Consider the following 13,196-nt stretch of genomic DNA (forward strand, 5'->3'; position numbering starts at 1 on the left):
TTTACCTGTCTTCCTTTGTTTAAACAAAAACTAGATCTCAAATAAATCTGGAATTATTTTAATCTAATCAATGCAAATGTTATATACATTTATTACTTATATTTCTTAGGAGGTATCTCCAGAATGGTTCAACGTTGATTTGGCATAGATGTAGAACACAATCTAGAAAAACCACACAAGCGTTTTTTTTAATTCCACGCGGACGGAATCGCTGGCCACAGCTAGTATTCATTTAAAACAGCAAATAACTATTACAGCCATTAATTTAAATGGTATTTGATTGGCGTACAGAAATCTTTGGCCTTGTTTTCATACATATAAACTAAGGGTCGTTACACATTAATGTATTACAAACGATTAACAATAGGTGCAGTGACTCAACACCTTTACCTGGACATCACTCGAATGATCTCGTAATAATTACTGGACCACAAAACTTAAATCTAACGTCTACGCATGTTTACAATGCGTTTAAATTACCGGAAATTTCCAAGTCACGTTTCACGATTAAGTCGTCATTACGAACAAAATAGAACCTGATGCGCTTTTGACCGAGCTTTCTATGCGGTCATGACTTTTTAATGAGTTTCGACGCCCTTAGTATTGTGGTCAATAGATTGTGCTTACTGCTATGAAATTAAATGCTCGATTTGTAATTATTTTCTTTTTTTCATCCAGCCAGTATCAATTTTTTTTTAATTTTAAATTTTATAAATGCGAATGTTTAGATGTATAGATTGATAGATGTATGTTTGTTTAAAGGTATCTACAGAACAGCTGTACGGATCTCTCTGAAATTTCGCATAGATGTAGAACATAGTCTAAAAGAACAGATGGGCTACTTATTTTTTTTTTAATTCCGCGTGGAGGGATTCCTGGGCGGAGTATTTACGTGTTATTGTTGGCTACGTAGCACTGTAGTGATCTGTTGTATTTTATCACGTCATAATGATATAGCGTCCCCAATTCACTTGGGTGCAGTTAATTAATGACGTTATAAATATTATCTTCACAGCACGAACTAAATGATTGTAAGGACATTGGCAGTATCGTTAATTCAGTTCATAGAATAACAATGGAATTCAATGATAATAAAAATGCGGGATACGGACGACGGAAGTAATTTTTGTAATTGTTAGAAAGAGACAAATATTGTCTCTTTAGTTTCGTATAATGCACCAACAATTCCATGTTTTAAAGAAATGTTAAATTATAATTTTATAATTTATATTCAATTAAATAACCTTTATTTATTTTTTTGTTTTGCGATTTAAACTTTAGTATACTAATTACTTTGAAATAAGAAAATTATTGTTAATAATCATCTTACACGTACTTAAGATATATTTTTACTACTGTGGGTTTCAACTGCAATGACAGTTATTTAAAAAAAATATATTCTCGTCTCTCTTTTTACTTAGCTAATGTAAGGATGGTAACACGCTACAATCAAATCCCTAACATTATTTCTAACAAAACCGACACAACTCTGGTCCTCTTTCCCTTCCCACCCTTTTTATTATAAGGAAAGGATAGGAAGTGGTAGTGGACTTTCCGGATGAGTGGATGCATAGGAAGGGAAAATATTTTTTTTCTGTGCATCCTCTCCTCCAGTAATTAAGGGTAGGCAACGCAAATGCGGTTGCGTATGTCTATGGGCAGTATCGGCAGTATCGCTTCGCTATTTCAGCGATTTCAGGAGGCCGCTCGCTCGTTTGCCACCTTATGATAAAAAAAAACGTGTCAATACAATTTTTACTGCAGTCCAAACTCTCATTGTTATGCTATATTTTTAAAATATATATTTCCATTTACAAGGTCTATTTTCAAAGCCACTTTGACGACCAGGTAATTGATAGTTAACCCAAATACCGCAACGCGCGCGCCATCTGTCACCGCTTGTCGAAACTAATTAAAAATGCGACACAAAGGGGAACGAAGATAGATTTTGAAGTTCATTAACTTTACTAAATTCACGGCCTATTATTATTAATTACCCCTTTAAGGTTGTTTATGAGGTATCTAGAGACATCATTAATTTAGTTTAATGATATAACGTATTAAAAACAAATTGAAAACAATAGACCATCTTGATGAAAATTTATTGTAATGTTTTTGATATTTTTTAAGGGTATAATCGACCGCTGCTCATAGAGACACAGAAAGAGAATACTTAACCTTCCTTTGCGTCCCCTCCCAACTCCGCTGGCCAAGTGCGGGTTGGTTGACTTCACACATATCTTTGAATTTCTTTTCAGATATGTGCAGGTTGCGTCACGATATTTTCCTTCACCGTAAGAACGCCGGATAAATGTACATATGTAAATCGGAAATCGAAAAACACATTGGTACATAGCGGGATTCGAATCCAGGACCTGCAGATTGCAAGTCAGGTGCTTGACCACTGAGCCATCGACGCACCGTTTCTCGAGTACTCTCTTTTAAATTAACAGTAATTTTATTAACTTAAATATTAACTACTTTTAGGTTGCCTGGTGGGAAAAAACCGGATAATTTTCAGTAATAAAATGTTCATACCTAAACCTATAAACGTATCGAAGCTTTTAAACTTAATCTCTTAGATTTATTGCGGTCCATAAAATTACGTTCACATCTATTCATGAATTAAAGAAACTATTGATTTCTGATAAATTATGTATGAAGTTTTAACTGTTATATTCATTTAAGAACTAATTAGTTCGAATATTTAAAAAAAAAACTAATTAGATAAGCTACGAACAAACAAATCTATGGACAATAAAATAATTTGACAACTACTACTATAAAAGAGGTGTAAACGTCGTAACAAATGCAATCAGAAACTTTGATATATCGGAACCTGATCTATAGATTTATTGAGGAAATAAAGCCAATTAGAATGTAAAAGTGAATTAGATTAATTAACAAAGTAGTTTACTTTTGTATTTGCTTCTATGACATACTAGCTGTCGCCCGCGACGGCGTGCGCGCAGAATAAAAAAAAACTGAATCAAAGCCCATGTGTTCTTCCAGACTATGTCCTTGCCGCCTTGCTGGAGATACCTTTTAACATACATCCATCCACTCATCCGTACATTCAAACATTCTCATTTATAATATTAGTAAATATTAAGGTTTTCGACTCGTATTTATATGTATGTATGTACGGCTTTATTTATTTTGAACACTGAGATAATATTCCATTTGTATTCCTCAAACTGAAATTACGGTTCAGTCATTATTGAATACTTAAATAAAATAAGAACGTCAGTGGCTCAGGAGCCAAGCGCTTGACTTGCAATCTGCAGGTCCTGGATTCGAATCCCGCCATGTACCAATGTGTTTATACGACATTCTTACGGTGAAGGAAAACATCGTGATGCAACCTGCACATATCTGAAAAAGAAATACAAATATATGTCTGAAGTCTACCAATCCGCACTTGGCCAGCGTGGTTGACTATGGCCTAGTCACCCTTGATTTAGGACTATACGTCCCCACCGAGCCCCTCGGTGGGGACGTATAGTGACCTGATGATGATAAAATAAAGTAACTATTACGGTTTCTAAGCTTACTTTGCTTTGTTTCTAAGAAAATTTAAACTACTAGGAGGTTGTGAAATAGTACTAAACATATTAAATACTAATTACAATCATTAGATAGTATAAATTGGTATCAATATACCGCCCTTAGTGGAAGATAACATCATATTATGTTTCAGATAACACTATCCACTTCCCAACATATCTAACGATTAAATGTATTGATTTAATATCTTAAATTTATGTAAAAAATTAAATAACATACAGTTTATTAATCAAAAACGAAAGAAATAACATTTACGAAAGGTATCAATAAAAGAGAGAAAAAAAATCTTGGTTACTGGGAAGCGGCTCAGCTGATGCTACCTTCTGATCACTGAATTTATCATCACCTGTTTTTATCATTAGCTCACTATGCGACTTTACCAAGGGGCTCGGAGCCTACCCTAAACCCACGCTGGCTCGGTGCGGGTTTACTTCACACTTATCTTTGAATTTCTTCTTATATGTGCAGGTTGCAGCACGATGTTACTTTCACTGTAAGTACTGCTTTTAGCCTCCCCGTAATAGTAGGAAGTAAATAAGAAGTAATTCTTACTAATATTATAAATGCGAATGTTTAGATGGATGGATGTTTGTTTGAAGGTATCTCCGGAACGGCTCTTGATGAAATTTGGCACAGATGTAGAACATAGTCTGGAAGAACGTACATATAGGCATGAAGTGTTTACTTTTAAATCCGTACGGACGGAGTCGCGGGCGACAGTAAATTTATAAGCATTGTTACAAAAACATCGATGCGATGTGCATCTAGTACCAACATTTATTTTGTAGTGGCCCTCACAAGGTGCGTTTTTATAGATTCTAAGATAACATCAATGGCGGTATATTTTATTCCAAACGTAACTGATTAATTTTTGATTCTGTGATGCATCTCGCCGCCTGATGGATTGGCTCGTTTAACTGGAGCTTAACTCGTAGTTTACAGAACTCAGAACCGTTAATAACGTTTTTTAAATATTACTCGTGTTCTTTTTGTGTTAAAGATAAGGTTAAAAATCAAAGGTAAAGTACGATGAGGTCAATGACCCATATAATATACTTTCTTTCTCTTATCTGGCTAAAAATAGACAAGGGATTAATGTTATTAGTACAAATTTCAAGAGTATTCTTTAAGAATCTTAGTCGTTGGTAAGGAATCTCTATTAGCGAAAAAAGTGCGGCTCTTGTAATTACACTTATCCAGATTCGACTGTATACCTATCAGATTTTATGAAACAAAAAGGTCATTGAACTTTGATATTATTCATAGTATACTTGTGTATTAAACAAATGCATAAATAAATAACTTCAGGAGCACAGCTTCCAAAACTCGGTCTCAACGGGTGGTGTACAAGCGGGCGCCCGTTACTAATTGAATTAAAGTTAAATATTTTATTCAATTCTGATGACAGGCATTTTATAATCTTAAAGAAAGTTACTTTTTATATTACATTAAGTTATAAAATACTTTTATTATTAATAATTTATTCTTATTTATTATATGGATGGATTTAAAAGGTATCTCCAGAACGGCAGCATGGATCTCGCTGAAATTTGGCATAGATGTAGAACAGTCTGGAAGAACACGAAGGCTACTTTTTTTTTTAATTCCACTCGGACAAAGTCGCAGGTAACAGCTAGTATATTGGAACAATTAAAGCACAGTCCAAACAACTGGACACAGAGACTTAAAATTTTGCACAGATTTTTCTGTAACTAGAAAGCTATTTACTAAGCAACAATTTTACTTAACTGATCTTATAAAGATCTAAAGTGGGTGTAAACGTTTTTGTACAATGGTGTTCCAAACAATTCTACCAATTTTTAAGCTCTATATGAATGATTGTACCCTAGAATGAATAATCTAACCAGCCTACATGTTTAAAATTCACGATAAAAATTACAAATGTGAGTTAGTAATAAGCTTAATAACTTTTTTCTTATCTATTTCCTTATTTCACCTGAACGAGAAATGACGAATCTTTTATTACAAAATCTAATCTTGATCGAAACTAGAATTTCCATTTGCGATTGTTGACTCCCTTATCATTTTTATATCTTTGATAACATCATTTTCATCGAATGAGATACGCGTGCGTATAAATTGTAAAGAATTATAACTAGGCCATGCTTGGGTACAACAGTTACTAACAAAAGGTACAAGCTTAGAGAATAAAATGCGTACTTTTTTAGTACTTGTATTTGCAGTTGTTGTGGTATCTTCACCAATAAATATACCCAATCCAAATGACTTGAATATATATTTAAATGAAGATGAATTTGAAGACTATCTGGATCTCTGGTTGAAGCTCAAATATCAAAACATTACACATATAAATTCAAGAAATGCTGGTAAGTCTTAGTCGTTCCTTTAATATGCTAATTATTTTGGCTATTTTAGATCTTTGACTTTATAAATTGCTTAAGGTTCAACTATTGGACTAAGCTCTTATATTTCAAACTCGATTTTCGCTTTATCATTTTAATTTTCGAAATATAAAATTGTAAATATATTTTTCACGCTTTTTAAAGCTTTCTTCTGGCCAGATATTTCTTTCGACTTAATTTATAATTTCCTCTATTTTATTTGCCTTAAAGTAAAGGGCATAGATGTGATTTGTAATATGTCATTTCATTTGAACTTTTAAATTGTAATTTAGGTTGCACAATACAAGTAAATGGCGACCTCGGGCAACCGCAACCGGTGTACATTCACGACAACAATTATCTAACACCGACTGGTAATACTGGAGAAATTCATCTCAGAACAGGAGAGGAGGTTACCATCGCTTGTGTTGGATCCGGACAAAATATTGTACATCCCAGTGTTACCAGCTCTACAAACATTGGCGTAAGTATTACTATCGCCCGTGACGTTCTTGCGGAATAAAACAACTTATTTAACAGCCTATGTGTTTTTCCAGACTATGTTCTACATCTATGACAAATTTCAGCGACATGCAGCCGTTCTGGAGATACCTAACAATAGTAGTAGAGCCCGCTTTAACATCTTCGCACGAATTGGCCCGGCTTGCCCGGTGAAATACCACGACCACACAGGAGACAGGCGTCAGGTGGAAGCAATTCCGCGTTTCGTCTGATGAGTGTGCGTCCCGGAGGCCTTATTTAGTCCTCTTTCCCTTCCCACCCTTTTTCTTATAAGAAAAGGATGAGAAGAGGAAGTGGACTTTCATAATGAGAGGATGCATGAAAAGGGAAAATATTTTCTTTCTGTGCATCCTCTCCTCCGTCGATTAAAGGTAGGCAACGCATATGTAATTGCGTATGCCTATGGGCAACGGTCACTTCGCTATTTCAGCGAGATGGCCGCTGGCTTGTTTGCCACCTTATGATATAAAAAGAAACCTTCTTACAAATCCATCCATCAGAACATTCGTATAAGTAAGATAAACGAGTTAACGTATAACCGTATTGCGGTACAAGATTAGTTTTTCACCCAATGGTTATAATCTACAGAGCTTTGTCAAGTTACCATAATACTGCGTCGAATGTTGCATATTCTAGTCGAAATTCTTATTTGATTTATTTCCATTTATCATTAGATATCTGGTGAAGCATTTTTCCACGATTGCTTTAATATTTGCCACAGATTGCAACATGTGTGAACAATACCCTCTTCTCTGGTAAGGGTTGGATAGATGGAGTTGGTGCTTTTGGTGATCTCACTTGTTCCTCCCATTGTACACACGAAGCTTTATTAACATCTGAAAGATGTTATAACAATAATGTGGTTATTCGGTAAGTAATGTGTACAAGAGTTTCTTATACTTGAAATTGAAATAAGTTATGCATATATCTCTAATTCTATTCAATTATGACGTTTAATTTTTCTTGATTTATTGCCTCAGATAAAAATTGTGATCAAGCGTTTAATTTCATTACGAAATGGCTTTGGAAGTTGGTAATTGAAATTTAGAAGCTTTTGACCAACCAGGGTTTAGACAAAGTGCATTCGCTCCAAAGCAATTCGATAGCGAACTTCAAAAATGTATGGAACTGACGCGCGATAATCACGTGACATATCAAAAGTTATTGTCAGTTCTATACATTCTTTAACTTCGTTATAGGATCGCTTCGGAGCGAATGCACTTTTTCTAACCATCCAAGTCTTAAAAATACATATTTGCAGTGTGGGTTTCACTGTAAACAATGTCTTTTACCCGCTATACTGGTCATGCTTCGATCAGAATCGCTTGGAGGTTCTATACGTGTGGTATGAACAGAATCCCCCGAATGCTGTCAATCAGGTTGGCGTGAGTAGACCAAGCTGGAGGGGTACGAGATTTTTTTTTTAGTAATTAGAAATTTAGTATCGTATATGACGATAGATAGTCTTCAAAAATGATAGAATGCAGTGGTCGCTGTAACAAAAAACTCATTTGCGTTCTTATAATTTTAAAAAACTAATTATCGAATTTCGAAGCTAATCCACCGATGATATCGTCTTTCGAATCATCAATTTAGTTCACGAGTCAGATTTCCAATGAACTGTTCAAATACTTTCCCTCTACTCTATAGTCTTAGTTTAGAAGTATTTATTTTTCCACCAGGAACACAAAAATGTTCATATTTCTGAAGCGGTTTAAGTGGTCAAGGTGTTTTCGACCAGAATATATTTTTTATCGATAAGAAAACAATAGAGGGCAATTTGGTCAAATTGGCACTAATTTATTTTCCACCTCCGTGGACGATATTTATATAATGAAGATTATTATTTCAGCCGGCACATTCTATCCTGGCGTTGATGTCAATAATCGTTACACTGTAGCACAACAGAAAGTAACATTATCAAATTATGTTGGAACTGATTTAGCTGAGAAATATGTCACAAGCACGCAATATTTAGCTCGTGGTCATCTTGCTGCTAAAACTGATTTTATATACGCAACAGGACAACGTGCGACGTTCTATTTTATAAATTGTGCTCCTCAATGGCAACAATTTAATGGTGGGAATTGGAATTTACTAGAACAAGTGAGTGCTGTGAAACGTATTTCTAGTAGAGATCTCTAAAAGTCTATTGGTGGTTTAAATCGCCTCTAAAAGACTAAACATTACACACAGCATGACTTTGTTGTGTGCATACTTGACCCTTTATTACTGACTAGCTGTCGCCCGCGACTCCTTCCCCGTGAAATTAAAAAAACACAATTGTTATCCTATGTGTTCTTCGAGACTATGTTCTACATCTATGCCAAGTTTCAGCGATATCCATTCAGCCTTTTATATGGGAAAAAGAAAAAGGCTTACCCACCAGTTAATCGAATTTTTATCACGTTTTATACCTTCCCTAGACCTCCACGAACATGTCAAGACCAAGATAAGATAAATCCGTTCAGCAGTTCTCGAGTTTTAGCGAGACTAGTTAACAGCAATTTAAAATTTATTTATACAGAAAAATTATGGAAAAACACCCAATCTTTTGTGACTTGTATCAATTAAGACATCAGTGCTTAATATAGTTTTCTGTGAGTGTTTACTATAATTTTAGGAAGAGTGTTAGATTATTCATTTGACTAATTACAGAATCTTCGTATACGTATCGGTGCAGCTGGTTACAATACTGTAGTATACACAGGTACTTATGGAATATTTCAATTGAGAGACTCCAATAATCAACTCGTCGATATCTATCTACACCGAGATAGCAATAACAATACTCAATTGCCGGTACCTTTGTACTATTATAAGGTAAGTTATATAATAAAATATTTATTCAATAACTTTTACTGTGTATTTCTTTTTAAAAGCATTTTTAATTTTGGTCTTCTTGAATTACGCAAATTATTGTCAAGATTAGTCAACAGAATTGTAATAAACTGGTCATCACTGTTGTTTATCCCTATTTTATTCATTAAATAAATATCTTTCCTGATCACCAGTATTAAAAATTAGTACATCGAGTTTTTTTTATGCAGGTGGTCTACGATCAAGCAAAACGTCTTGGTACAGCGTTCGTCGGTATCAACAATCCTTACATCACTTTGGAAGAGGCTCGTACTCTTCAGTTCTGTAATGACCATTGTCGTAGCAATTCCTCCTTCAGCTGGCTCAGCTGGCAACCAGACCGTGTTGACAGAGGTTACAGCTTCTGCTGCAGTATCGAAGACTTCAGAACATTTGTGCCACATTTACCTAGTTTTACTGTTAATGACTTGCTTACGTAGAGACATGACTAGAAATTTTTTTTGACTCAAGAAGAATCATTATATATGTACTAGCTATCGCCTGCGACTCTGTACGCGCTGAATTAAAAAAAAACATAATTAGTAGCCTATGTGTTCATCCAGACTATGTTTTATATGCATGCCAAATTTCATCGCGATCTGTTCAGCTGTTCTAGAGTTATCTTTAAACAAACATCCATCCCTCCATCCATCCATGTAAATTAGTAAGATTAAGTAATATGAGGTATTTTTAAACGAGTGCAATATATATTTTTATTAATATTTGCATTATTATTCTACAACATTGAATCAACACGGCGATACCGGTTACCAACACCAAGTTATTAATAAAATTCCATGAATGTAAAAGATCCATTGGAATTTCCACTCACAACTTGTTATAATCACGCTGCTCAGTTGTTCCTTTAGTAATAAACGTTGACTTTATATCGCAGTAATAGCTAACAAACAAGCAGAACATCCTAATGCCTGCTACAGACGTCGGTGGACCTAAACAGTTTAGCTTACACATGCATAGTTTAAACTTAACATTTCATCTGAACGTCTATAGTGTGCTTAAGTTACAAAATGCAAGTAGCTTAGCTTCATATAAACTCAAACATGTACATATTTTTGATTTTTTGTATTGTCTTAAACACATTATAACCTCAAAAATAAAAAACATTTGACGACCTCATGACTAAGAACACCTTTAATGACTAACAATTTCCGATTCAATTTTTTGATTGACCAGATTTAATTAAAAGATATTGCAAAAAATAATGCAGGTAATGAGACCACCTGCGAACATGTACTTTAATAAGTTCCCATCTTCAGAGAGAATATAAATTGATTCTTAATGATGAAAAGCCATTGTTCATGTATATTATATACTCAGTTATGTAAAATATTATTTACTTACGTCATGCAAGTAGCATCTGCAACTGAACATTTTTACGTATATATCAATCTTGTAAACTAGCTGTCGCCCGCGACTCCGTCCGCGTGGATATATAAACTTAATCAATATAGCCCACCCATCCATCCATCCACATCACATCCATCTAAACATTCGCGTTTATAATATTAGTAAGTTAAATAAAAAGCAGCTCTTCAAGGTATAAATTCGAAAAAAAAATTAATAAATATAATAGTATCCTATGTCCGTCTCCCTGGATCTTAGCTACCTCCTCACCAATTTTTAGCCATATCGGTATAGCTGTTCTTGAGTTATAAATAGTGTAACTAACACGACTTTCTTTTATATATATATAAAAGTACAAATGGATGGATACATGATTGTAGGTACCTCCGGAACGGCTGGACGGATTTGAATGACATTTTTCACACATTTAGAATATTGGCTGGAAGAACACATACGCTTCTTATTAACTTTTTTTTATATTACGCGTCGCCGGAATCGCGGGCGACAGCTAGTGATCAGATACAAATGAACCGTTGAACTTTTTATCACCTACTACCATTAAAACTGGTTTCGTATGAATGAATGCTTATTATCTTACTTTCAATACCTTGTATCTCTTTCATTTCTTTTAACTATAATAAGCAGTTAATGTTTCGTTGTTAACGCATCGCTCTAGGCGTAACAATTAAGGCCTATCCACAACAGCGTAAGTGTGGTGCGACGAAAATGACCTTCTCGTCCCGGAGGCCTAATTTAGTCCTCTATTTCTTCCCACCGTTTTTCTTGTAAGGAAGGGATGGGAAGTGGAAGTGGACTTTGCGGATGAGAGGATGCATGGAAAGGAAAAATATTTTTCTTTCTGTGCCTCCTCTCCTCCGTTCATTAAAGGTAGGCAAAGCATAAGCAATTGCGTATGTCTATGGGCAACGGTCACTTCGCTATTTCAGCGATTTCAGGTCGCCGCTCGCTCGTATATAATATTAAAAAAAAGTACACTCGTTCACACGAGCTATCTGCATAGACATGCGCTCACTGGTATTCCCAAGCCTCTATAAAGTTTGAATTTTATTATATGAGGGGTTTGCCGCATTAAGAAACGCACTGCTAGTTTTGTTGTGAATAGAATCTTATACTTCGTAATTACCTCGTAAGATACTATCAATATAAATTACTTTTCGTTGGACGTATGCCGAATAACAGATGTGTTACCGTGGGTTTTCACTGCCGAATATACAAAAAACATATATCCCTTTCCTACTTCTTGAAAAACACTGAGACAATTTATTTGAATAAGATTGTTTTGGTAGTAGAAATTCACGCTTACTTCTTTAGTTCTTACATTATTTTATATTATTACTAGCTGTCGCACGTGATTCCGTCCGTGCGAAATTAAAAAAAAAAACTATTGTTCGCACCGTAATGTTATGTAGACTAAAGCCTTCCTTTATAAATGGACTATCCAACAAAAAACAATTTCTCAAATCGGAAGAGTATTTCCTGAGATAAGCGCGTTTAAACAAACAAACTCTTCCACTTTAAGATATTAGTATAGATTAGTATAGTCTTAACTTACTTCTTAAAACCTTCTTCTTGAACTAATGAAACTAAAAAAAACCTAGAGGACACAAAAACATATCTTGTTTTTTCCGCCGCTGACTTCAATTATTTTTTTATGTATTAATGACACACGGTCCATTGCCTTCGTTATCTAAACAAAACATCGACTGGGACAATCGTGTCACAGCAATGAATATGCATACCACTAACTGGTTTTTAATTTAGAATGATCTGTCAATGATTTTTTACACATCTCTAAGGTATTTCTTATTCTAAATCCACAATATGAGTTGTGTTATTGGAACTATGAGTTGGACTTAGGGTTGCCAGGTCGTCAAACCTTATAACCGGACATGCCAGCCAGATGGCCGGACATTTAGGTAGAAAAGCCGAACACCCTACATGCGACTGTCAGTCGACTCTCGTCGTCTGCACTCGGCCACTCCGAAGGCAAAAAGCCTTACAAAAGCCGGTCAACTCGGACACCGTTTATTTTGGTCGACAAGCCTACCGATGTCCGGCTTTACCCGAACGCCTTGTAACGCTAGTTCGAGTTGTAAATTATGTTACAAAGAACAATTTATATGTTGCAATACAAACATGTGCCCTATCAAATACTTAGACCTTGACTTATGTTTTATTGAGCTGTCGCAAAACATTCTTCATGTTGACCAAATAACAGATTACTTCAAATTAAAATCGAATTATATATCATTCAAAATAACACGTGTTAAATCATGCTTTATTAAACGATTTAGTCAAATCATTAGTACAGTCATGACCGGAATAAATCAATTGAATAGTTTCATAATCAAAGTGTGAATATTGAGGTCACTAAGTGTATAAAAATTCAATAAAAAACAAACAAAACATCCTAAAGAAGAATCGTTCGAAAAGAGATAAAGATTTTTAACTTAATGTAACAACTCTACATTAAACTTGTTAAGTATCTAATAGACACAT

At 34.7% G+C, this 13,196-nt stretch overlaps 1 protein-coding gene across 1 annotated transcript; it reads left to right on the forward strand.

Moving 5' to 3' along the window:
• Positions 1–5,713: 5,713 nt before the first annotated feature.
• Positions 5,714–9,842, forward strand: LOC106120025 (uncharacterized). The gene is made up of 7 exons (XM_013315183.1): positions 5,714–5,915; positions 6,224–6,414; positions 7,174–7,322; positions 7,714–7,859; positions 8,305–8,558; positions 9,111–9,275; positions 9,503–9,842. The coding sequence occupies exons 1-7, from the start codon at positions 5,741–5,743 to the stop codon at positions 9,749–9,751; spliced, it is 1,329 nt and encodes a 442-aa protein (XP_013170637.1). The 5' UTR covers positions 5,714–5,740; the 3' UTR covers positions 9,752–9,842.
• Positions 9,843–13,196: the final 3,354 nt, after the last annotated feature.

The sequence above is a fragment of the Papilio xuthus genome, unplaced genomic scaffold, assembly GCF_000836235.2.
Source record: "Papilio xuthus unplaced genomic scaffold, Pxut_1.1 DF826961.1, whole genome shotgun sequence".
Classification (NCBI taxonomy): Eukaryota; Metazoa; Arthropoda; class Insecta; order Lepidoptera; family Papilionidae; genus Papilio; species Papilio xuthus.

Coding starts and splice junctions, on each gene's coding strand:
- LOC106120025 (XM_013315183.1), top strand. CDS start 5,741: ATGCGTACTTTTTTAGTACTTGTATTTGCAGTTGTTGTGGTATCTTCA. Junction 5,916..6,223: donor TATAAATTCAAGAAATGCTG/GTAAGTCTTAGT, acceptor ATTGTAATTTAG/GTTGCACAATACAAGTAAAT. Junction 6,415..7,173: donor CCAGCTCTACAAACATTGGC/GTAAGTATTACT, acceptor TATTTGCCACAG/ATTGCAACATGTGTGAACAA.